Source organism: Apodemus sylvaticus, chromosome 10 (genome assembly GCF_947179515.1).
Source record: "Apodemus sylvaticus chromosome 10, mApoSyl1.1, whole genome shotgun sequence".
Classification (NCBI taxonomy): domain Eukaryota; kingdom Metazoa; phylum Chordata; class Mammalia; order Rodentia; family Muridae; genus Apodemus; species Apodemus sylvaticus.
In genome coordinates, this window is record NC_067481.1 from 91,804,210 (window position 1) to 91,830,507 (window position 26,298).

The 26,298-nt window shown below is 42.9% G+C and overlaps 1 protein-coding gene across 1 annotated transcript in view; it reads left to right on the forward strand.

Moving 5' to 3' along the window:
* Positions 1-18,244, forward strand: part of Kcnip1 (potassium voltage-gated channel interacting protein 1) — a 215,257-nt gene extending 197,013 nt beyond the window's left edge. Inside the window, exons 2-8 of the mRNA XM_052196684.1 lie at positions 3,448-3,572; positions 4,976-5,045; positions 6,344-6,414; positions 7,240-7,347; positions 13,248-13,352; positions 14,710-14,772; positions 17,428-18,244. Coding sequence (XP_052052644.1) covers positions 3,448-3,572; positions 4,976-5,045; positions 6,344-6,414; positions 7,240-7,347; positions 13,248-13,352; positions 14,710-14,772; positions 17,428-17,475 — 590 coding nt within the window. The 3' untranslated portion in view covers positions 17,476-18,244. The remainder of the gene's footprint in view (positions 1-3,447; positions 3,573-4,975; positions 5,046-6,343; positions 6,415-7,239; positions 7,348-13,247; positions 13,353-14,709; positions 14,773-17,427) is intronic.
* The last annotated feature ends 8,054 nt before the right edge of the window (positions 18,245-26,298 follow it).

A 26,298-nucleotide genomic window follows, 5' to 3' on the forward strand; every position in this document is an offset into this window, starting at 1 on the left:
CTTCTATGTATTTCTTACAAAACCTCTCTTTGGAGGATCTCAAGTTCGCAACCTCAAAATGGAATAGATGGCTGGGTGGGTGGGTGGGTGTGTATAAAGTACAGCCCAGATCCTGCCTCTGCCCAACAGGAATGAGTTTACATGTGTATGTGCACTCACACACACACACACACACACACACACACATGCACACACACACACACACACACACACACACACACACACAAGAGAAACTGTTTTTTAAGCCAGGGAGATGGTCATAGTTTTGGGTCATGGCTTTTGTCACAGATACTTCCATGGCATGTACCCCCAGATGCGGGTCCTTACTAATCACAATCTGTGGACCTGACTTGTACACAGGCATGATGCTTCTTAGGAGCAGACGTGCCTCAAGGCTTGTCACAAACCAGCTTACCATCTGTGCTCCAATGCAGCCACCATGGGGATACAGGGAAGCCGAGTTTGACAGAACACCCTTGGACTGGCTGGAATTAAGGTCCAGCCAGTCACTGTTGGCCTTATGTGACCCAAGCCTCAGATAAAAGCAGTTAGTGGCAGAGCTTGGGTAAGAATGACAACAGAAGATATTCGCATGGACTCTGTTCAAAAGATACAGAACTAACTGGCACTATAGGGGGCTTGATACAGAATGATTTTTCTAAGAGGGTCTAAAGTTTTCATCCATCCTATAACATAAATAACCTGAAACCCTAAAGTGTTTTTTAAAAATTATTCTGAATCATGCATGGTTTTATCTGGGACTCTCCGCTGTATTATCCTGTATAATTTCTCTTTCTGGCTCACATTCTCCTCTAGTGGTAGACATTCATCACCCTGCGAGTCACTTGTAGTTGGAAAATTACCTTTTCTATTAAGGCAACTGACTTCTAAATATCAAGTGGGGAGGGCACCAGACCCCTCACCCCCACCATCCACAGAGTCACATGAAAGCAGTTCTAAAAGAACATTACAAAGAGAAAGTAATCTCATTGATTGTTATCCCACAGAACTTCCCATAGCATTAACCTTAAGGTTAGCTTTGATCCAAACTCTGTCTGACTTAATAGTTAGTTCATCATTATCTTTAATAATGAAAATAATAGCAGCAAGCAGCATTTGACATTGAAAACTCACAAGAACAGAACAGGAGGAAGCCCCCACCGTTTGAAGACTGAGGCAGGTGGGGGAAGGGTCCTCTAGCCTGAAGAGGACACAGTCTAGGGCAAAGGAGGCCGCTGCCCTGTGGTTCAAGGGTCTCTCTCTCTCTCTCTCTTTACTGTAACATCCCCGTCTAAGATAGTCTGCACAATCTCTTTAACCTGGAACTCAATCCTGACTCCCAGATAGCAAGTCTATCTCTAGCTAGTAAGAAGTGACTCCTCGTCTATATAAAGTTTAATAGTTAGTGTCGAGCTAATTAGTACTTTTTAAACCAGGTGATGGGAAGTGAATGCTGGTTCCAAATTGAAAAAAAAATTACTTTAAACTTCTGCAAAGAAAGTTTATAATTCCCTGAGCTTACAAGGAATCAAGCACAGGAAATTAAGAAATAGCACCACACCACACACTTAACACACACACATAAAAACATCTTTTTTTTTCTTCTGGGTCAGATAAATATTTGTAGGTAGAGCCCTTCAAAAGCAAATCATCTCTTTCCAAAATATAGTTTTCCATTTCCTTATTTATAGTTTAATAATTATATTCTAACTCTTCTTCCTTTACTAGGGCTACCTGGCCATTCCCCAGTGGATCCTTGGGGAGGGGGATATGCGGGGTATATTATAAGCCTCTACAGCCCCTCTCAAGTTTCTTCAGAATATACACAGTTAAAGACGCATGCATCTTTGTGCTGAGACTAACCAGCAACTGATTTCTTAGGATGAGTTTGAGATCCCATGAGACACTGTGAGCTTCCCGCATTATACCTATGTGCACCTCCCCCCCCTTTGCTTTTCTTTCTGGAAACTGACCCTTTGATTTACACAGAAACCGGCTGCATTTAGGTAATTGGTACTTAACTCATTAGCTACAAACCTAACAACAAATAAAATCTTTGTAAGAGTTGTGAGGAAATTGGCCACTTGCCACAATGTAACATAAACAGACCATCTTATTTATATTGAATCATTAGATCATTGAATCATCCCAGAAGGATTAGGTGATGTGTCCTACCCAGCAAGCAAGAAAGATAACAATTAGGCTTGGCTGCCGCATTATTGAGGCTTTACTGTAACATCCATTACCATTGGGATTCTGCTCAAGATATAAATTTTGATGCATTTGTTTTGAGTTGGGATTTAAGTGTCATGGTAGCAGAGGAAATCTGGTTCAAAGAGCCCAACCCCACCTACAGAATGCCTACAGTCTCTCTGCACCTGTTCACCTGGTTCTGTGATGCAAACCCAGCCTGCCTCCTCTCTGACTTCCCATGGTGCCCTGTGGTTCTCGTGTTCCCAGCAGCCTGCTCAGCTCGCCCTGGTTTTCACAAGGCGGAAGTTGGAATCATTCAATAAATGGATTTGCTGATGTCTGTGTGACAACAAGGCAGAGTAGGGTAGATGGTAAACGATCCTTGCCTGGAATAGATTTACAGAAAGTATTCTGGCAGGGCCCACAGAAAGTGCGTACTCACTTTATCCCTGTGTGGGGCTAAGATCCTGGAAGCACCACTGATGGATGAACTTTGAGTTGCTTCGAAGGAAGATAAGTAGATCCAGCTGACAGCCACTTTGCAAACAAACGGTGTACCATTAGACACCATTTCAGCACACTCGGGAGGTTGAAGCCCTGCTCTCTATGACTGTTTACAGAGCCTTTCAAATGCCCTGGAAATCTTTATGTGAAGATGCTCACATTGAAGTCACTTCCCTAGTACTTACGGAGACCTAGCAGATATTATAGAACAATACTGTGTAAAATATATTCAGATTCTTTAAAGTCATATTTAACATAGCATAATCTGAACTTCCTACTAAGTCTCCCTAGTGTCTCCCTTGCTAGCCCACATGGTGAAATGTCACCCTTTTTTGATAATAGTTACAATTTCTTCCCTTTACTATTTGGAAGGTCTTGTCCTGCTCAGTTACCTGTGTCTCTGCATAGAGAGAAGTGTCAGTGAGCATCAGTTTGAATATGCAAAGGTCACTTGAAAGAGATGGTTTTTGTGTGGCTGTATTCTGAACACTTCTACTCTCAGCTCCCTATTTGAGAGGCTCACGGCCCCTCCCCTTTGCTGTCTGGCACATCTAGAGTAACACAGCGGACAGATTGTGAAACAGACTGAGTGAGCAGGGGAGTGGGGTTCAAGGCCCAGGGCCACCTGCAGTGTGACCCAATCCAAACCCAAAGTCCTGGTTCCCAGCGTCACTCTATGAACAGCTCAGACTATATGGTCCAACCGAGGCCAAGGAGGTCGCGTTCTGATGCCATCCCCTCTGCTTCCAGACAAGATCGAGGATGAGCTAGAGATGACCATGGTTTGCCATCGGCCTGAGGGACTGGAGCAGCTTGAGGCACAGACGAACTTCACCAAGAGAGAACTGCAAGTTCTTTACCGGGGATTCAAAAATGTAAGACTCGCCCCCCACCCCCACCCCACCCCCGATGCTCAGAAACCCGCTGTGATTTCTGCCACTTGAGTAAGCTTTTCCCATGCCAAGGAGGTTCCCAGAGTGCAGAGATTCAGGAAGGTCACTGCTATGAACCCGCAGTGACTGATGAGGAAGTAAGCTGACAGGAAGCAAGGCTTCAGCAGTCAGGAGCTTCACCCACTGCAGGGAAATGCCACACCTCTGTCTGGTGTCCAAAGAGCATTGGGATTGAGCTATACTGATTCTTGCTAATGAGGCCTGCAAAGACTGGCATATAAACCCAAAAGTCACTGTGTTCATTCCTCCGGGCAGTTAGGACAGTGGGACCAACGTTCCTGTCCTACTGCTGTGACCTTCTTTTTCTGTGTGCAAAGGAGTGTGGAAGGAAGGGAGTTCAAAACTGACACATACCTGAGGCCACCGCTGTCTTCTTGGATGCTTTGAGAGCTCTCATAGCCCAGCCTGGATATGGAGTGTGGGTTTCAAACTTCAAACATTCATATTCCCAAATCACTGTGTGGGGTTGAGCAGAAGAGCTGTTCTGGCTACCTCCCTCCGGCACAGCCTCCAGGGGAGCTTGGTCAGTTGTCCTGCAGCTTGGCTATGTCAGCCACGTGTCTGATGGGTGTTCTTCTTTCCTTTTTTTTTTTTTTTTTTTTTTTTTTTTTTTGATTTGGTTTTTCCAAGACAGGGTTTCTCTGTGTAGCCCTGGCTGTCCTGGAACTCACTCTGTAGACCAGGCTGGCCTCAAACTCAGAAATCTGCCTGCCTCTGCCTCCCAAGTGCTGGGATTACAGGCATGCGCCACCACCGCCCGGCAGGTGTTCTTCTTTCTAACGCTGAAGAGACCATGTTAGCAGTGGCCAGCTGAGCTGGACCAAGGCCCTGGGAGGTTGTTGCCCAATTGGGCACTTGGCTGAGAGGGGACCAGAAAATAGAAGAAATTCTACTTGTTATCTTGACATCTACCATAGTCTCATGACCACCTAAGATCGAGGGAACTGTAAACCACATTCCACGGGTAAGTGTGTTCAAGATCACAGGCCACCTTGGACAAAGTCAAAAACCTTACAGCAGGCTTCACCAGGATCCAAACCCAGACCTTTCTAGCCCTAAAGCCAAGGCTCTCCCAGCCCAGTCCCTATTCTGTGATGACTCCCCCTCTCTTGCAAACCAGCTTTTCATGATAGGGTTACCTCAAAGCCCCCCTGAAGATACCCAGTACAGAAGTGTCTCCCACAAGTTCTGTGCCCAGGAGAGGGCATGAGGAACCTGCTCAGTCTTTGCCTCTGGTACAGGCTCCCAGACACTTCTCTCTCTCTCTCTCTCTCTCTCTCTCTCTCTCTCTCTCTCTCTCTCTCTCTCTCTCTCTCCATATACAGGAGTGCCCCAGTGGTGTGGTCAATGAAGAGACATTCAAACAGATCTACGCTCAGTTTTTCCCTCATGGGGGTGAGTATATCCTTGGAAAAATACCCTCCCAGCGTCCTCTCAAGTGGTCAGCCTTCCCTTCCTCAACCCCTCTGTTCTTTATCTTTGTCTTCTTTGGGGTCAGAGGAGAATTAATGGCAAGAGTTTTTTTTCCTTACTAAAAATACAAATCTCCTTGACAAACAAAACTGGACCCACTCTAGGGGAGAATGGATATTGCAGTATCAGAAAGTCTCATAACAGCTTTAGGAAGCAGGCATCAAGACCCCAGAAGGAACAATTGAGTTTCAGAAACATTAAGCAATTTACTAACGACCACGCAACTTGAATGTGGCAGCCCAGGAATAGAAAAGCATGTGGGACAAACACTCTGTCACCTTGGTTCCTTAAAAGCTAAGACAGGTTGAAAATTGGGAAACAACATTAGTAAATACTACAGATCATAAAAATCACTGAACAAAATAAACGTTGGGCAGCATAAAGTTGTACTTATTTACAAAGTCAGGTTAATGAGGGCACCGGACCCCCACCAGCTGCCCAGTTAGGAGAAGCTTCACATATCAGGGTATCCTTCCTCCTGTGGCCTTCTTGTGTCACCTGTCCACAGATGTCACCTGGACAGTGCAGAATACCTCTTCTGGGTCCTAACAAAATAAAGACTCAAGCGTCCCACCTCCTTCTTGGGCCCTATCTATTGTGGGCCTTTACAGCAGTGCACGGGCATCGATCTCCCTGGTGTGGGATCCAGTGTAGAACTTCTCTGTGTTGGGAAGAAGTAGCTTCATTTCATGCTAGCACCTGACTCCCAGTTTATGAACACCTCAGAAACAGTTTTCACCGTGTGGCAGGGAAGGCTCCAGATTGACATCTTTCTCCACGTGTTTCAAGAGTCAGGTCTTGCTACATCCTACTCTGCAGAGATGAGGAATGGACGCTCTAAGGTGTTGCGTTAGATGTCTATAGACACAGTTATATGGAAACAGCTTTCACCCAAGTTCAGGTCTCTCCTCACGAGTGAGTACCCATGCCATGGCAAGGAGCCCTGCTCAGGACATCTCAATTCAGTTACACACACACACACACACACCCAGAGGAGCAAGTCACACAGAGAAACAGGGCAGGGGACACCGTGGAGAGGGAGACATGAACCTATCTAACCTTTTGCTAGAACTAACTTCTCACCTAAACTCCAGGGGCTGAGCAAATAGGTCCCAGTCCGTCCTCCCTCTCCTCTCTCTGGCCCCAACCCTGCTGCCTCTGCCCTCTGTGGAACCTTGCCCAGTCACCCCCACTCACCTGCTCTCCCCTCTACTTTGCAGATGCCAGCACGTATGCGCATTACCTCTTCAATGCCTTCGACACCACCCAGACAGGCTCTGTAAAGTTCGAGGTATGGTATTGTGGGTCCAGTCTGCGGGGTCCCCTGGTTCCACACTGCCTCTCCTTCCAAATATGAAGGTCCTGACGAAAAGAGTTAATTATCAAATGTCTTCAGTTAAGACAAGAAACTTGATTCATTTAACAAACAGCACCTGAAGTCAGAGAAGACACTTTCCTTGTCATCTAGACCCTGGGCGTGGGGGTGGTAGAGACAGAGGGCCTCAGACCTGCCCTGTGCTCCCTATGCTGAAGGGTAACCTCTGGACCTAGCAGTCTGTATTTGTTAATCTACTTAACTTTTGTAGTGGTGCTCACAGGGCATGGTCGGATTATTATTTATTATCATTTTACAAAAGGAGAAAGTGAGGCAGAGACTGCACAGCTTATCCAAGAGAGAGAGAGAGAGAGAGAGAGAGAGAGAGAGAGAGAGAGAGAGAGAGAGAGAGAGAGAGAGAGGCCGGGGAGGGCTTGAACACAGGCAGCATGTTTCCTCAGCCTGTGCGCCTATCCCCTGGAATGTGCTGGCCCTCAGATGTGAGCAACCGTGGCAGCCACGGGTTAGGATCAGCCAGGAAGGCTGAATTGATGCCGAGAGGTGTCCACACGCCCAGAGCTCAAGTCGTCCTCAGCGGGCATCAGAAACTGCGACAGTGTGGGTATAGGGAGTGGAAGATAGGACTGGGCCTCTCCCAGACGGGGACTGGCCATTTCCATCTGGCTAACAAGAGCATGTGGGAGGTGCCATTTTGTAAATGTATCACTGTGCAGCCTGGAATCCAGGCTTCTCTCCAGCCACGCAAGGATTAACGTGAGGCCCTCCTTCTCCACTTCTTAGGACTTTGTGACTGCTCTGTCGATATTACTAAGAGGGACGGTCCATGAAAAACTAAGGTGGACATTTAATTTGTATGACATCAATAAAGACGGCTACATAAACAAAGAGGTAAGTGGGCTGAGAGCAGGAAACATGAGACGAACACAGTGGAAGCTCTGCAATCAAAAGCAACCCCAGACCTGGGAAAACATTGTCAGAGTGAGAGCAAGTCCATCCCTAGCTAAGTGAAGATCCCACTGCTGCTGTCCCCTGCCCTGCCCTGCCCTGCCCTGCCCTGCCCTGCCCTGCTGTCCCCCGCCCAGCCCCACCCTAAGACTCAGGAAGCTGTTAAGTCATTCCTCACAAGCTCACACAGGTGGGATGGGCTGAGATTGTCTTGCTTCCGGGTAAAGAGTCTTCTTCTCAGGGAACCTGCATTTCCCCTGAGTAGCAGCCCCACACTAAAGCCTGGAAATCTGAGCCTGGAAGGCTGAAAGGAATGCCCAGAAGAGAGCAGAGAGCTCTTTAAGACAGAGGTGACACCTGTCAGATCCCATTCCCCACAGTCCATTCTGTCTAATAAAACCAAAGAAGGGGAAAATGTGGGGTGGTGGGCAGGTGCCTCAGAAAGCAACCACCACAACCACAAAACAAAACAAAATGAAAAAAAAAAACAAATGAAAAGAAACCCAGAATATCAGAATCTTCACCGCTTCACTCAGAGCCTTTGTGCATGTGTGCAGCCAGTGTTATCATCATGCATGGGCTGTCAATCAAATCACCTGGGTGTCTGCTGTGTGCACCATAGGGCTTGGTGAAAACATTTGAGGTATCATCTTGCTGAGCTCTTGTATCTCAGGAATGGTGCCCGGAGCTCTGAAGATCACCTCTGACCTTCACCTCAATATTGCAAGGTTCTCCTCACATCAAGGGAGCACTCACACTCAGAGTGTATACACACTCATGTTCCCTATTCAGCCAGACGCAACTGTTCAATGCAGATTTGAGAATTCATTCCATTTCCTGGTCACTGGAGACAAAATGGGGAACAATCAGCCTACGTCTGACTGTCATGGGGCAGTGGAGTGGGATGGGCAATCACAGCAAAATGTAAAATGGTAGGGAGATGTTCTGGTAAGAGTCAGCAAGGGGCTATCTCAGGCAGTATTGTCATACCAGGGGAAAGTCGCCCCCAAAGTCAGGAAAAGTGACCCAGAAGGAAGGGACAGCCACCAGAGGGGTTCTCAAGGAAGACGGGGTTCCAAATGCCCTCCAAACAAAGAGGCTTGCTGGTGGCTGCAGGCTAGGTATAGAAGAAAAGATGAAAGGCTTCTGCCTGAAAGTTTGTTGGGTTTAGATGGCGGAAGACTAGGGTAGAGAGTCCACTCTGCCTCCTGGGAGCTGGAGTATACAGCAGAGTTTTCAGGAAACACTAACTACTGAAGGTGGTTCAAAGACAGCAGGCAAATTTGAGTAGCTCTTTGTCACTAAGAGAAATAAAATTCACATTAAAAATTCCAGAAAAATTCCAGCTCCTCAGATGATTTTCTGATGACTTCTAAATACAAACCTACAAAGCTGAGGCACAAGGAACTCCCCCCCTTTTTTTGTAAATCCAACCATACCCCATTACGAAACTTGAAGTCAAAAAAAGGTCTTATGGAGAAGACAATCACTGTTATTTCTCATAATGACATATGCAAAAAGCCCGTCAAAACAAATCCATCAATACAGTAAAAAATACAGTGTAGTGTAACCAAGCAAAGTTTATTCCAGGAATGCAAGGTTGGTTTAACACGAAAGCATCCATGTCATTCACTGTATTTACACAACAAAAAGAAAAACTATATAGACTCAATAAATGCAGAAAAAGCACTTGATAAAATCACTACCCACTCACAGTAAAGTTTTTAACAAATGAAGAATAGGAGATCCTTTTCTCAGCCTAGTATCTGATAACTAGTTTTAAGAATCCTACAGCTAATATCTGCTTAATAGTGAATACTGTGTACTCTCCCTCAAGGTCAAGAATGAAACAGGGAAACTGAGGTAAGAAAAAATAAAGTTTTATCTGTAATAAGCTTAAATTCATAGAAAACAATTCATAGAAATCTCAAAGAATCTACAAAGGAATACCAAAAACACCTACTAGAAAGAATCATGAACTTATTTATCAAGGTAACCAGATGTAAATTCTATATATATATATTTTAAATTTATTTACTTTTTTACACTCCATATTTTATTCCCACCCCCAGCCACCCTCTGACTGTTCCACATCTCATACCTCCTCCCCACCCCCCTGTCTCCACAGGATGTCCCTACCCCCCATCCCACCTGACCCTTAAACTCCCTGGGGCCTCCAGTCTCTTGAGGGTTAGGTGCATCATCTCTGAAAGAACACAGACCCGGCAGTCCTCTGCTGCATGCAGAAAAACAATGTGTGTGTGTGTGTGTGTGTGTGTGTGTGTGTGTGTGTGTGTGTATACGCACGTGCACACGCACTTGCTATATTTAAAACAATTCTATTCATGATAGTGTCCATATGCACAAAATTTTTTGATAAATTCAACAAAATTGATATGACTTATACATACAAAACCACAAATCTTTGATGGAAATTAAGACCTAAGTAAACATGAGAGCCATGCTCCTCTGTGTGACTGACCAACAATGTTAGAATGGAGATTCTCAAAAAATCAGCTTGTAGATTCAGTGTAGTCTCAACCAAAATACACAACAGACCTTTATAGAATCTGACAAATTGATCTAAAATGTAAATGCAAATGCAAGAACCACAACAACCAAGATGAACAAGGCAGAGGCCCGAAGCTACCTCATCCCAAGAGTGATGTGAACGTGTAGTGATGACTGCTGTGGAGACTTGGCGTTGTGGTAAGCACACAGCTTACCAGATCAAGATGGATGGTCCAAAGGGGGCCTGGGCCTGTGGCTCAGCTGCACAGCACTTGCCTAGCAAGTGTAAGACCCTAGGTTTGATCCCCTTCCATAAATAGACTTGTCCATATTGTCATCTCAAAAAAGATAACTGAAACCAAAGAGAATACAGCAATGTCTTGAACAATTGTTCTGAGCCAACTCTATATGAAAACAAACAAGTATCTTCACCTTTACTTCATGGCAAAGGCAAACATTAGCATGAAGCTGATATACATGCACACCCAAGAGCAAAGGCCATTGTAGTAAAGAGTGCGTGGAAGAGACATCCTCACCAGTACAGAGTAGGAAAGAATATCTTAGGGCAAGGAAGAAGAGATCATGAAGGAAAATCTCATGTTTTTCTTCATCAAGGTTACAATTTTCTGTTCTCAAAAGAAAAGGGAAATGAGAGCCATGGATTGGAGAAATGTCTTGTAAATTATTATTATATGACAGAAGACTGAGGCCCAAATACGTAAGAAATGTTGATAATTTTATAAGAAAATAACAAGTCCGCTAAAAGTAGGTAGTAAGGGGCCACCAAGATTGCTCGGTCGGTAAAGGCACATGCTGCCAAGTCTGATGACCTGAACCTACATGCTAGTAGGAAACCACTGACCCCTGACTGACCCCTGACTGACCCCTGACTGACTCCTGACTGACCCGACTGACCCCTGACCTCTGCCTTCTACTCATGTACTGTGACACACACGTCCCAACGCACAAAATAAATGTTTGCAAAAACAATAATGCAACAAAATCTTTAAATAGATTTTTTAAAGTTAAATAGATAATTCAGAAAATATTAGTAAGTGGACAATAGATGGGGGAAATGACTCCATGTGCATAATGTTCAAGGAAGTACAGACTTTTAAGCTATAACACACAATAATTATGAATGTACTACAGTGGTCACAAATGAAAAGGCCAACAATTCCAACTCTAAGCAAGGATGCAGAACAGTTAGAGAAACTCTTACACACTGCTCATGGGAAACAGTGTAATCCTCACTGCTTAGGAAACATTTTAGCATCTTAAATAAGGTTAGCATTCAACTAAGGTATGGCCCAGAAATCCCAGCCCTACACATTTACCTAAGAGAAATGAAAATATGTCAATTCATAAATACCTACATGAGACTTGCATAGTACCTTTATCTGAATAGCCCCCAGATTGCAAGCAACCCGAATGTCTTTAAAGAGGACAGCAGACAAGCATATGCTATCCTGGAGCTGGAGTTACAGGCAATTGTGAGCCACCCAACATGGAGCTGGGAACAGAACCCCGTAAGAGCAGAACATGTTCTTAACTACTGAGGCATCTTCACAGCCCAGATTTCAAAAAACTCATTAAATAGAAGGTGACCACTTAAAACCACAGAAGATTAACAAGAGTGTATAATGTCATGTATTTAAAATCACTTTATAGCTGGTGGTGCACCCCTTAAATCCCAGCACTCAGGAAGCAAAGGCAGGTAGATCTTGAGGCCAACCTGGGCTACAGAGCAAATTCCAGGACAACCAGAGCTACACAGAGGAACACTGGCTCAAACAAAACAAAGCAAAACAAAATAAAACAAAAAATCAATTTATAAAGCACTATCATAGCATTCCACCAATTTTATAGACAGCTAAGTTCGTAGATCCATGCTTACACATATGATATTCTAAATTAAAATACTCAAATACTACTTTACGAAACATCTACAGAAGGGCCTCAGATGGGATTTGTGCCTCCTTGTCTTCAGCCTTGATTCAGTATATATTTTTTTTTTATCACACCATTGAATAATCTTACTAACGACTCCCTTTTTATAATGGGCAACATAGACCGAATTATCCCCATTCATATCTATCAGACATCTTTAGATAGCAGAATTAATGGGGGATGCATTACTGTGAGTAAGTAGTTTTCTAAGACCTCTTCCTAGCTATCATTCTGGGACTTTTTAAATCAAACTTGCAGACAGTGAGAACCCCAAGCATTCAACATTATTTTTCTGTCTGGTCTTGAATAAAATGTTCTCAAGCAGAAAGGTGCTCAATGGCCACACGGGTGTGAAAGGCTAGCCAAGTGGCAGCTTCTGAATTATCTGGATGCAAGGCCATTTCCTAGTTCTATGTGTTGGGAGTGTCCTGGAGAAATGACCCTCACTGGCATACAGACCCTACTTTCTCCAGTTAAAAAAAATAAAAATAAATAAATAAAAAAGGAGCCAGTCTTCTTAGAGAGTTGTTAGTCTTGGGACCGGGAAAGGAGAAATAGAAAATGAACCTGAATCCTGGTTGGGGCAAGTCAAACAGCCACAGGCATCAGCCTAGAGGAGTTTTAATTCATCAAAGCTAGAACAATTCAATCAACAAAATAAAACAACAAAATATAATAGATATCCACAAGTCCAAAGAACATAGATAAATGAAGAGAAAGCACCTCTTGCTTAGAGAAGTAGTCTGGTGGTGCATCTACAATTATTAATGATCTACTTAAAGAAAGCCTCAAGTACCCTGTGTATGTTGGCTATTGGCTTCCTTCTCCTAATTGGGAACAGCAAACAGAATCTGAGAGGATTTTTTAATCTCTAATCAAAGAGATTAACTTTTTAAAAGGAATATAGAATTTTCATTAAACAAATAGCATAGTGATCCGTTCTCTGTCAAGCTGTGTTGATTGACAATTCGGAGAGCTGACAGGCAACTCCTTGCACTAGTTTTTTTTTCTTAACTTAAAATGCCAATAGAGCCTATGTGGGTGTTTTTAAGGCTAGTCTAAAACATTCATTTACCTCTAAGTCAGAAGAATGCTTCATTATCTCAAACTGCAAATGGGGAATCCAATGCTATCCCTCCCTGAGGACAGAGCAAGAAGAGGCAGCCTGCCCAAGATGTCTGAAGGCAGAGTGGATGCCCTCCCTTTTCTTGGGGAGGGAGTTTCATCTTGTCCCTCAACTCAACTTCCATTCATCTGCTTCAAAGCGTCCTCATAACCCCTGTGTCTAACAAGAGGAACCCTAAGCAAATCCTAAATTCTGTCACCTAAGGAGATAATGACCTCACAGTCCCAACAGTATGTACCTCCGTGTCCCCTTCCAGGAGATGATGGACATAGTCAAAGCCATCTATGACATGATGGGGAAATACACCTATCCCGTGCTCAAAGAGGACACCCCCAGGCAGCACGTGGACGTCTTCTTCCAGGTATGTATACACCTGTGAGCGGGCTTATCCTGATTGGCCAGGAGATGGTCCTGAGAAGCAGGCCAGGGTTACAGAAGAGAACAGGGGTGTGTTCTGTTATTAACTACAATGGTAAATATCATAAAAATCTTTTCATGGGCTGAGTGCAAAGAGAAGAACTATCCATTGCATCTGTGTACTGATTGAGCAAGTTTGTCTGGGCTGCAAAGGGGAATACAATTGGAAACCTGGGTAAAGTCAGACTGCAAGATCCTTAAGTGGGAGAGTTCAGCCTTGATCTAGTAGTGGATGGGTGGATGCTGTTGATGACTGCGTGCAGACGTGGTACCCTCATAGCTGCACTTAATCTAAACACAAACAAAACAAAATGTCTAGCAATAGAGAGTACCAAAGAATGTCAGAGTTCACTCCAACCCAAGCCTCCCACTTTACAGCTTGGAAAACAGAGATCTCTCTGATAGCTTGAAAGTTTGTACAGAAAATCTGCACAGAGGTGGACCAGAACCTGTTGTTCCTGATGTTCTTTCTGCCAGGTAAAGGCCAGCAGAAAGTGTGCAGAACACATGTGTTAGGGTCTGGAAATGGTTTGGGTGTTTGAAGCCTGTTCCTCCGTGTGGTGATGTTTAAGGTCAGGGAACCCTCAATGGTGGGGCCTGAGGGGAGGTGACTAGGTCCTGTGGAACACTGCCTCAAAGACGTTACTGCTGTCATTGCCGTGCGCCTGAGTTAAATGAGCAAGTCTGGCCCTTCCTCATTCTCTGGCTTCCTGTTTCACTGTGTGACCTCTTCCACATGTGCCCACTGTGAAGATGCCATCCCCCATGAGGCCCTCACTAGAGAGAAACTGGTGTTGTGTTCTTGGAGACAACAGTGGTTATCAACCTGTGTGTCGTGACCCCATTGGCAAACCTCTATTGCCGAAATATTTACATTACAATTTATAACAGTAACAGAATTAAAGTTATAAAGTAGCAACAAAAATGACTTTATGGTTGGGGTCATAGCAACATGAGGAACTGCATTAAAGGGTTGCAGGCTTAGGAAGATTGAGAACCACTGCTGTAGAACAATAAGATAAATAAACCTCTTTTCTTTATACAACCCCTAGCCTCAGTTATTTTGTTATAATAACGGAAACAGACTACTATGTGTTGTGATGTCTGCATAATAATAATGTAGCAATGATGTAAGTGTTCTGACCAACCTTTTGATGTAAGGAAGCCCATGAGGACCATAATACTATAACCAGGAACCAACTGACTAGCAAAAGACAATCCTAATTCTGGGGTTAACACAGAGAAAGTTCTGAAATGTGAAATACCAGGTTCTTTAAAGACCTCTCTATTGTGTCTTTCAGAAAATGGATAAAAATAAAGATGGCATTGTAACGTTAGACGAATTTCTTGAATCCTGTCAGGAGGTAAGGAGAGATCTCAGGACACAATAGTTCTAGGGAAGGGAATCTGGGGGTTGAGAGTATAGAGGGGAGGCTCTGAAATCTGCACACACCTACAAGCCCTGGACTCAGAGGCCTAGCATCTCCGTGGCTCTACCTGACCTCTCAGTGCAGAACTGAACAGATAGCAGAAGCACGGGTTTGGAAGATGTGAAGGCCCAGCAGAGTCGTTGTCATCAGATAGGCTTGCTGGATAGGTGGATCTGTCCCATTCGCTTCCGCTGTGCTCATTCCTCAGACACAGAGGAATAACGGAAGGCCTTCAGCAAGATTCTCAATCCAGTGAGCATAAACCTGCCTGAAGTTCCCCCAAATGTGTGTTTTCAAACAGCAATCCCAGATACTCTAGAGGAGTCTAGAAATTGTCATAATTCAAATGCCCAGGACCACGGTAGCTAGAACTTACTTATGCAAACCAGACTCCTTGAAGCTCTGGTTAAAATACAGGCAGGGCCTGCCGAGGTCCAAGGATTGCTTTGTGCATACTCTTTGGGGACTCTGCTGTTCCTTGGATCAAGCTTTGGTTAAATCTCATGAATAAACAGGCACTGGTGCCCTGCCAAGCACGGAACTGGAAATCTACTCCATCTACTTAAAAGGTTTCTGCTCCACCTCAATCCACAAAAGCACAGTCTAAGCTCCCCCAAAACCTGCAGTGCTGGGGAGTAGGAGAGACTGTATTAGCACAGGAAGAGCTTCAGCCACATGAAAACCCTCCAAGCAGATGTCTCACACGACAGTGTTCCAGATAATTAACAATTAGGACGAGTCCCGTTCTGACCCCTGTTAACTGGCTTTTCGCCACTGTCCTAGGGTGCCCCAGCTGAGCTTAATGCTCTCCCAGTTGCTGACAGATCTTTGGGTAGTCTGAGAATACCAAGTAAGCTCCTAGGAAGCCAGAAGGAAGGATCTGGAGGGTAAACTTGAGTCAGCAGCTTTGCCAGTGGAGTGAGAAATATTTTAATATTTAGTCATTGTGGACAGGCTAGGCAGCTATGTCTGTCATGCCCATTTCAGGAAGAGAAAACTGAGGCACTGCAGTGCTAAGAGGTGTGGTTAATGCTGCGATGAGTGACAGAGGTGGATTTTAAACTCCATCATGCTAATGTCCCACATCATACGCAATGGAAGCAACCTTTCTTGGCTCTCCCATGAGAGAGGTTTTCAGGTCGCCTTCCACAGCTATTCCTTCCAAAGCTGAGCTTCTTTATCACACCACCTCACAACAGGTGGATGTTAAACTCAGCCCCACTTTATACACATGAAAACTGAGGCATAGCAAGGATTAGTAACAGACAGGAAGTAAGAAGCCTGGGCTTGAGCACAAGCTACCCAACTCCAGAACACACAGCAACTTACAAAACCTCAGATCCTCACAATGAACAATGTCTCTCTTGATTTTCTCTATCAAACGTCTGTTTTCTTAACATTAAACTCAGTGGAACACGCACACACACACACACACCGTCCATTTCCTTGAATATCACTTTAACACGTTTTCATATTTTCACTATATTTTAATACTTCATTCTACTTCAGAATGTAGAAGTATGGTACTTGGTATTTAAAATCTTAAAAACTTTGCACCTTCTATATTTTTTATACATCAGAAAGTCATGTGTGATGCTATATGCCTTTAATCACAGCACTCAGGAGACAGAGGCAGGCAGATCTTTTAAGTTCCAGGCTAGCCTTGGTCTACAGAGTGAGTTCTAGGATAGCCATGGCTACACAGAAAAACTCTGTCTCAAATACACTTTAAAGAGTATGTGATAGAAAATATAAAACACAGATAAACACTAATATGAGCAAAACCAAGAGATCTCTTTGAGGAAGATTAATAAAATTGATATGTGCTTACCAAGACAGTAAAGAAGAGAAAAAGCATTAAGTCCTCAAATTGCTGATATCATAAGTAAAAATAATAATATCTACTATCAGTTTTACTAATATTAAAAGATTATTCTTCAATAAATTTAACAATTCATGTTAAGATGTACAAATTCCCTACAAAACACAGCTTATTAAAACAAATGCACAGAGAAACAAAAATGTTAGTCCTATGTCTCAAAGGCTTTGAATTGTAATTTAAATCTTTGTCCCAGAGAAAATAACAAGCTTAAATAGCTTCTGTGGTGCATTGTTCCAAACATGTAAGGGAGAAACAATGCTAATCTCAAGGAATAGAGACTAAGAGAGGACTTTTCTCAGCTTGATTGATCAGTCTATCATAGCCCTAGGATGGGAAATTTCAAGGTTGGTTTAATATCCAAGAATTAGTCAGTGTAATTAGTCACAGTAATAAAATAAACAGGAAGAATTGTGACCAATCCACACAGATGTTGGAAATCATTTCATATAGCCCATTAATGGAGCATCTTAAAAAGAAGCAGCCCACTGTTCCATGGGGCGATTTTTCTCCCCTAAATGCTAGCACAGTGCCTCTGGCCCTGAGATGGTGGCCAGCCAGACCCCTGGCCCTTGTTCCTGGTTTGTTGCTGCTGCAGATTTCCTTTAGCAGAGGAACCCCACTCTTGAGATTTTCTCAGAGTTACTGAGCTCTCCGGCAGGGGCCTCACATGGCTCTAACCCTCTTCTCTCCCATTCCTCTCTTCCCAGGATGACAACATCATGAGATCTCTACAGCTGTTCCAAAATGTCATGTAACTGAGGACACTGGCCATCCTGCTCTCAGAGACACTGACAAGCACCTTAATGCCCTGATCTGCCCTTGTTCCAATTTTACACACCAACTCTTGGGACAGAAATACCTTTTACACTTTGGAAGAATTCGCTGTTGAAGACTTTCTACAAAACCTGGCACCACATGGCTCTGTCTCTGATTGTCCAACTCTTCCTCCTTCCTCTTGAGAGGGACGAGCTGAAATCCGAGTTTGTTTTGGAAGCATGCCCATCTCTTCATGCTGCTGCCCTGTGGAAGGCCCCTCTGCTGAAGCTTAAACAATAGTGCACAGTTTTATGCTTAATACATATCCCCTACATATACTCATTGCCTACAAGTCAGGCAGACCCCGATGAATCTGAGCCAAATGTGAACCATCCTCTGGTGGCCTCCCAAGCCAATGTGCCTGCTTCTCTTCCTCTGATGGGAAGAAAGAGCGTTCAACGGAACAATTAGAGCTTACTATGAAACGATTGGGAGAGGCAGCACCTAACTCATGTAGAATAGGACTGAATTACTAAGCATGGTGATATCAGATGATGCAAATTGCCCATATCATTCTTTTTTTTTCAGAGGTAGGGACTAATGATTCTCCCACACTAGAACCTATGGTCATAGAGCAAGTCTCTTAACATGCCCAGAAGGGAAACCACTGTCCAGTGGTCTATCCCTCCTCTCCATCCCCTGCTCAAGTCCAGCACTGCATGTCCCTCCCAGAAGGTCCAGAATGCCTGCGAAATGCTGTACTTTTATACCCTGTTACAATCAATAAACAGAACTATTTCGTACACTCTCAATTGCTTATTCTACGACTCCATGGCTCAGGAGAGGCAAGTCGTGACGAGAGGTGGTTAGTCAGCCCATTTGGCCTTGGGTTACTAATACTTTCTTGGGGGCCACACGACTTTACCTTAAACCATCCTCAGTAACATCCAGTTCAAATGCAGGCACTGAACATGTGCAACTTCGAGACACCACCTTTCACAACACCAATGGGATTCCTTCTCCCAAGACTCCACCATAAAAATCCCAGCATCCCTTATGATACAGCTAGAGATACCGAGCTGAAAACGTCCAGGCCTCTCTGCTGATGGTGTAGAGTCCAAAGATTGATCAAGTAGTTCCATTTTATAACCATAAAATGATTACTTGGGCCCAACACCACATATCTTAGTTTTCCCAGTGTTATCACATTATATATTTCCTAACACATTTTTAAGAAATGTTCTATCAAGAGCCTCCTTGAAAAGGTTTATGGAAGTGCTATTATCTGTCAAGGACTGCATTACAAGTTTCACAAACATTCTCTAATTGCATGCTCATGGTAGAACATTCCAGAAGGTAGATTCTTGGTTTTACTTATGAGGACCGTGAAGCCCAGAGGGGTAAAGGAATCTCAGCCATGTAGAACCTCTCTGTGAGAGAATTCCCCTTGATCTAAAAAACTGAGAGCACTACCCACAAATCTCAATCACATGTAGTCAGTTAAGAGAGATGCAGTGTTCTCATTTCTTCTCTGTCTGTAGGTCCCTGAGATTCAAGCTACTTTATAGCTCTCCAAGCGACACCAGTGTGCACCTAAGGTTGAGAAGCTAGCACTTTTATCCCTATATTATCCAGACCACAGCAAGAAGCTCAAATGAGCCCTGAACCCCCTCAGGATGTTCAGACAAAAATGAGAATGGGAAGATTTAAAACATTCTTCAGATTAGTAATCAAACTAAAGGAAGAGGCTGTCCCGGGTTGGCGACATGTTGTGACACCAAGGACATTGGCCCTGTCTCTTCTCTTCCTGAATCACCCAAAATAGTCACCATTTGCCAGTCAACTGTGGAGTAGATGCTATGACTGCCTTAGGCATATTCGCATCCCTTAACACTCACCATCACCGTGCAAGTAGGTTCAGCTGCTACCAACTGCAAGTACCAAGTCTTTGGCGGCGGGGTCTCTGGCACAGAGTTACTCTGGTCACGAAAGTCCCACTCTGCCTGTGGTCAGTACAGGGTGGAAGAAGTAGGTCATCAGAGTATCTGTAATAAGAGGACCTAACCCCATGACCACTGGAAGGTAGTTGGTTAATACCCCACATTCTTCCCCTCTCAGTAAAGGATTTTGGAGGTTTCCTCTGTCTCCTAGCATCATGCACAACACTGCCCTCAATTTCCCACAGTAGTAACCTACCATCAGTCAGACAGATATGTGTCCTGCTTTCATGAGCCTTATACTCTAGTGGGAGGAAATGAATAACAAAATTATTTTCAATGAGAATAATATGGGTGTGTCATGATAGAAGTAAGGCTGGATACTTTACACAAGGTAGTAAATGATACACCTCTGAAGAGTAGATAGCCCAGCTTAATGTTACCTCCAGCTAAGGAATTCTCTCTGCATATATTTTAAGTCTTGCTATGGCTTGAACATATCCTGAATGGACTCCAACACACACCAGATAATCCTGTGCTGGGACTGTGGTCTTGTTACTGAAATCCGGGATGGTGTTAGAGCCTTTAGGATGGAGAATTGGTACAAGGCAACTAGGCATTAGTTGTGCTGTCCTTGGAAGGAATGTATGTGCTTCTCATAGGACCTTAGTTAGTTCTCAAGACTGGTTTGTTATAAAAGAGCAAACTTGTCTGCTCTCCTGTACGCTGGCTTCTTACTATGGGATCTTTGTCTTACTACATATTCCTATGTCTCACTATGTGATCGTTCTCATCAAGATGTCATCTGCCATTGGAGGCTCACTTCAGAAAGTGAACCAAAGGGGCTATCCAACTTGGTATTTACAGCCTTCAAAAGTGTAACCTAAAAGACCTCTTTTCTATAAGAAGGAGCTAGCCTCCAAGATTTTGTTACAGTGACAGAAGCGTGCCGACACAAGCTCCTTAGCAGCCCTGTTGTCCTAGGAATCTGTTTTAGAGATGAAAAGATGGTTCCCAGAAACATTGCGGTATCTGCTAACATAACTGGAAGCAGGCTTAGCCAACCTCCAATATCCGTACCAGTTTTATTTCTGGGAGAGACTGAAGCCCAGTCCTGGCTTTAATGGCCCACAAACACCAGAAGGAGTTAGAAAGCAACTACCATGAAAGCTACAAGGAAAACAGCCATGAAAAGGTCCATGAGTCCTAACCAAATCACTCTTTCTCTACGGGAAATAAAGCCAAGAATCAGAGTGCTAAGACAGCCATATGGTTTCTTGGAGAAGTTCAAGTGAGAGGCCCTTCCACATCAAAACAAGGATCAACTCAATGACAGATCAAAACAAGCTCTGTGCTCTAGTCTAAAACTCAAAGTCGAGGACACTCTGAAGGCAGCCAACCCCACTGGGTGGGACTTTGAAGACCCATAAAATGCTGGAGAGATGACTACACTCCAGATCTATGGATGAAGCACATGGAAGTATGCCAGGCCAACCAACCATTACCTCCCATTCCCCTGGCTTCAAGGATTGGCTTGGGAATAGACTTAAAACAGGAACCAATTTCAATACCAACAGTGTTAAGACTTTTGAGCACAATAATGCAATGAAGTTGTTTATTTTTCTGCTGAACCATGTAAAATATACAATCCACACTTAACTATTTTATAATCTACAAGGTCAACATATGATGCAGACATAAAGGCAAAGAAATGAAGAGAAGTGGACTCTTTGTTTGTTTTATATTTGAGACAGGGTCTCACTGTGTCCTCTGGCTAGCCCAGAACTTGCTATGTAGTCCAGTCTGGCCTCAGACTTAGAGAGATCCACCTGCCTCTGCCTCCCACATGCAGAATGAGCGGCCACACTCTGTGAGGAGTTGACTCTTGATGTCACTAAATTGCTACCTCTATCTTCATCTGAAGCTACACGCAGCTCTAGTGTTTGGGGAACATGCATCAACAAATACCAATAACTTCCTTTTTCATTGCTTCAGGAAGTTTACTTGGATCTTCTGTAATCTACGTCTTGTCATATGCCACATGTAATGGTTAATTTTAACTTCCAATGAGATACAATCTAGGATGACCTGAAAAAGAATCTCAGTGAGTTAATGTGTTTGGTCTATGGGGGGCATATGATTACACTGAGATGGAAAAACTGCTCACTATGGGCAGTGTCATTTGCTAAGCAGGCAATCTTGAACTGCGTACGAGTGGAGACGGGGAGATGAATGAAAGTTTGCATAGGTTCTTTGCTCTCAGATCATGGATGTGATCTGACCAGCTCCCTCGAACTTCTGCTGCTATGCCTTCCCTGCTACGATGGATTATAAGCTGATTTCAGTTTTACCTTTTACATTTAAATTTTATTAACCTATAAATTGATGTTGTGTGTTTGAAATAAGGACTTGGTTTGATTATTTTGAATGACTACATGTTTTCCCAATGGTTTTCCCTGAACAGTTCAGATACCACTGTACCTTATTGGAACTTTAGTTAAAGATCAACCAGCCATAAACTCAGTCAGTAGAGGAAGAAGGAACAAACCTTGTTTTAGAATGCATAGAGCTTCAGTCTTTACAGTGAAAAACGTTCTGGAAGATGGTAGAATAACTCTGTGAATGTACTTAACACTATTGGACTATGCCCTTAAAAATGGTTAAGACCTTTAATCCCAGCACTTGGGAGGCAGAGGCAGGTGGATTTCTGAGTTGAGGGCAGCCTGGTCTACAAAGTGAGTTCCAGGACAGCTAAGACCACACAGAGAAACCCTGTCTCAAAAAAAAAATGGTTACAATAATAAGGGCCCAGTGTGGTGGCATATACCTGTGTGGGAACTACCTAGGAAGGTGAGGCAGGAGGACATCTTAAACCTGAATACAAAGCCAGTCAGCATAGCAAGACTCCATCTGAAGCAAGGTCAATGGGTAACGTGATGACTGCATATTTCACCACACTTAAAAATTACAAACAATAGAACAAATTGACCAAATGGGGAAAAATGCTCCAGGTTCATATGACTTCATTGGAGAATTCCATCCAATATTTAAAGAAAAATAAGATGAACCCATCATCAATTGTTTCCTGAAAAAGAAGATGAAAGACTACAGTCCCAACTATTTTAGAAGGCCGGCATTTGCCTGATGCAGACATACAGTAGCGTGGACATGTTTAATTGAAGACTTAAATCTCTCATAAACATAGGCAAAATTACGTCCAGATCAAACACAGTAATATTAAAAATACAATGACATATTTTAACTAAGTAGAGTTTACTTCAAGAACACGAGGCTGATTTAACATCTTCTGAAAACGTTTAGCACGTTATCAGAAGAAAAAATAATAATATAGCCACCCCAACAGATATAAAAAAATAATTTGAAATTTATTCTTCAGTGATCAGAACTGAAGAGATATCCCATAATATAATAAAGTCCACCTATCAAAACAATCTAGCGTCAGCATCACGTTTACAGTTAAAGGCTGGGTGCTTTGCCCCTAGAATAGTGGTTCTCAGGTTGTAGTCCATGACCTCTTTGGGAGTTGTATATCAGATATCCTGCATATCAGATATTCACATTATGACTCAGAACAGTAGCAAAATTACAGCTATACATTAGCAAGGAAATAATTTTATGATTGGGGGTCACCACAACGTAAGGCGCTGTATTAAGGAGCCGCAGCATCAGGAGGGCCGAGAGGCACCGAGCTAGACTGCAGAACTCTGCAGCACTCACTCTTGCCACTCATACTTTGTTTTGCACTGGAGGCTCTGGCCTGCACACTAAGGCAAGGAAGAAAACAAAGGCATGGAGATAAGGATGAAAAGGGGTGAAGTACAAGTTTATTCCCTCGGATGACATGAAAATGCTTTCAGAAAACCCAGTGAAAACTACAAACAAATATATACATACATATATATATGTACCTACACATATACATACACACACATGCATACATACATACAAACACACACATACATACACATAAATACATATATACACACATACATACACACATACACATGCATACAAACATACATACATACAAAAATACATACATATACCATACATACATACATACATATGCAAATACATACATACACCATACATGCATACATACATACATACAAACATTCATACACACATACATACTCACATATATATATACACACATACACATATACACCCACATACATACTCACATACATATACACACATATATACACATACACACATATGCATACACATACATACATACATACATACACACATACATACACCATACATACATTCATACACATATACATACACACATACATATATACACATACACACATATGCATACACATACATACATACATACACCACACATACATTTATACATATATACATACACACATACATATATACTCACATACATATATACACACACACATACACCCACATACATACTCACATACATATACACATACATACACATACATATGCACACACATACACCCACATACATACATATACACACATACATACACAAATACATATATACACACACATACACACATACATACATACTGTAGCTAATAATTGTGTTCAGTAAGAAGATGGAATTTGTGATCTGTACACAAAACTTAATTACAGTAGAAACAATCATAAATTAAAATTATAAAAACATTACCGATCATAATGCTGACACAAATAACAAATATTAACAAAATCACTAAAATCTGAACAATTAACACAGTTAAAGTTCTGCTCCATGGAAGTTTAAAACAATCAAATGGAAAAAGTGAAAGTGTTTGGGGTTGAAGGACTGAGTGTCAGGGGTGTCTCCCCAAATCCACCCATAGATTCAATTCCGACTAAAATCCAAGCGGGCTTTTAACTCTCAGAATTGATAAAATTATTCCACACTTACTATGGAAGTTAAAGGACTTACCTAAGCTATCCCAAACTATTTTTTTTTAGCAACAACAAAATGAATGGCCTAGCATTCCTTAATTTCTAGTTTTATTATTAAGCTGCAATAAACAAGACACAGAGAGAATAGTTAAAAACAGAAACCGCACTGGGGAAATCGGAAGTCTATGTATGAAGAAAAGATACTGTGAGCTACTTCTCTGTTGCCGGGGTAAAGCCCCAGGAAGTTTATTGTCTTATGGCACCGAAGGGAGAGCCCATGATGGAGCCTGAGATGTGGCGGCCAGTGGCCAACTCAGGGAGCTGAGAAGGCCCGAGTGTGAACCGGAAGTGAGGTAAGACTATGAACCGGAAGTGAAGTAAGACTATAAACTCTCAAGACCCATCCCCAGCAATGTGCTTCCTCCAACAAGGCTGCACCTGCCCTAAGGTCCCTAAACAGCATTGTCAGCTGTTCAAACACTGGAACCTATGGTAACATTCTCATTCAAACAAAAACACAGGTACCTTACCTTATACAAGAATTAGCTCAACGAGGGGGGGGGGCGCTGTCCCGACTCTGTGGCCTCCCTTTGGATCCGTTCCCTGTAGCCGGCTGCATTGTCTGGCCTCAGTGGGAGAGGATGTGCCTAGTTCTATTGCAACTTGATGTGCCAGGATAGGTTAGTGCCCATGGTGAGCCTCCCCTTCTCTGAGAAAAGTAAGGGGAAACGGGGATGGGGGTGTAACGGTGGGCCTGGGAGGAGAGGGAGGAGATGGGGCTGAGATCAGGATGGAAAGTGAATGAATGAATTAATTAATGAAAAAATAATTAGCGCAAATGAATGATAAGCTTAAAACTCAAGTGTGTGTGTATGTATACATGCAAACGTAAATCTACACTTTAAAGTGTAGGAGAAAGTCTATAATGTTACTTAGACAAACATTTCTCACACAGGACAATCACAGACGTGCAAGATGACAAAATGAACTCTATCAGAATGAAAAACGCTTGCTCTTTATTTTTTTTTGTTTTTATTTTAATTTTTCTTTTTAATTGACATGTCACACGTGCATATATTTAAGGAGTACAGTGTAATTTTTAATGTGTGCGTACAATGTATCCTGATTAAATCGGGGCAATTAGCATTCTTAGCTCCTCTCATTTCTTCTCTTTTAGAACTTTTGAGTTCTTCAGAACATCTGCTGTTTAAACATCTCCACGAGGAAACTGGAGGGACAAGCTAAATAGTGAGAAAATATCTGCACAGCACGTGTTTCATTTAGAACTCAGATCCACGATTTACAAAGAATTCTTGCAGCTCAATAAGAAAAAAAAAAAAAACCCTCCTTTTAATAGATTAAAGAAATCGAAAGGTTACTTCACCCAAGCAGAAGCGAGGTTGAGCATGAAGGGCAATCTTTATTAGCATTAGGGAACACACGTTAAAAACGTGAACCTCCATACACTAGCCAAACTAGCTACGGTTCAGACTGGTCACATGTGGTGCTGGCCGAGGGCGTGGAGGAATTCCAACTTACTCTCTGCTGGTGGGAATGTGTTTAAAACCACTGTTTTAAAGAAACAGCAGAGGAAATCTAAAGTGTTTTAATAATCACCATGGAAACACATCTCTGGATGTTCCCATGAGGATGTTTATAGGAAAGATTAAAGGAGAAGAGAAATCTCACCCCTTCTTTAAGACAGTGGTTCTCAACCTTTTCACGGGGGTCACATAGCAGACAGATATCCTGCATATCAGACATTTACCTTACAATTCATAACAGTAGCAAAATCACAGTTATGAAGCAGCAATGAAATAACTTTATGGTTACGGTCACTATACAAAGAACTGTATTAATTAAAGAGTTTCAGCTTTAGGTAGGTTAACAACCACTGCTTTAAAAGTTTAATGTGTACCTACCCAATTATCACCCATTTCCCTCCTCCATATTTAAGTGGAATGGAAGCACATATATTCACAA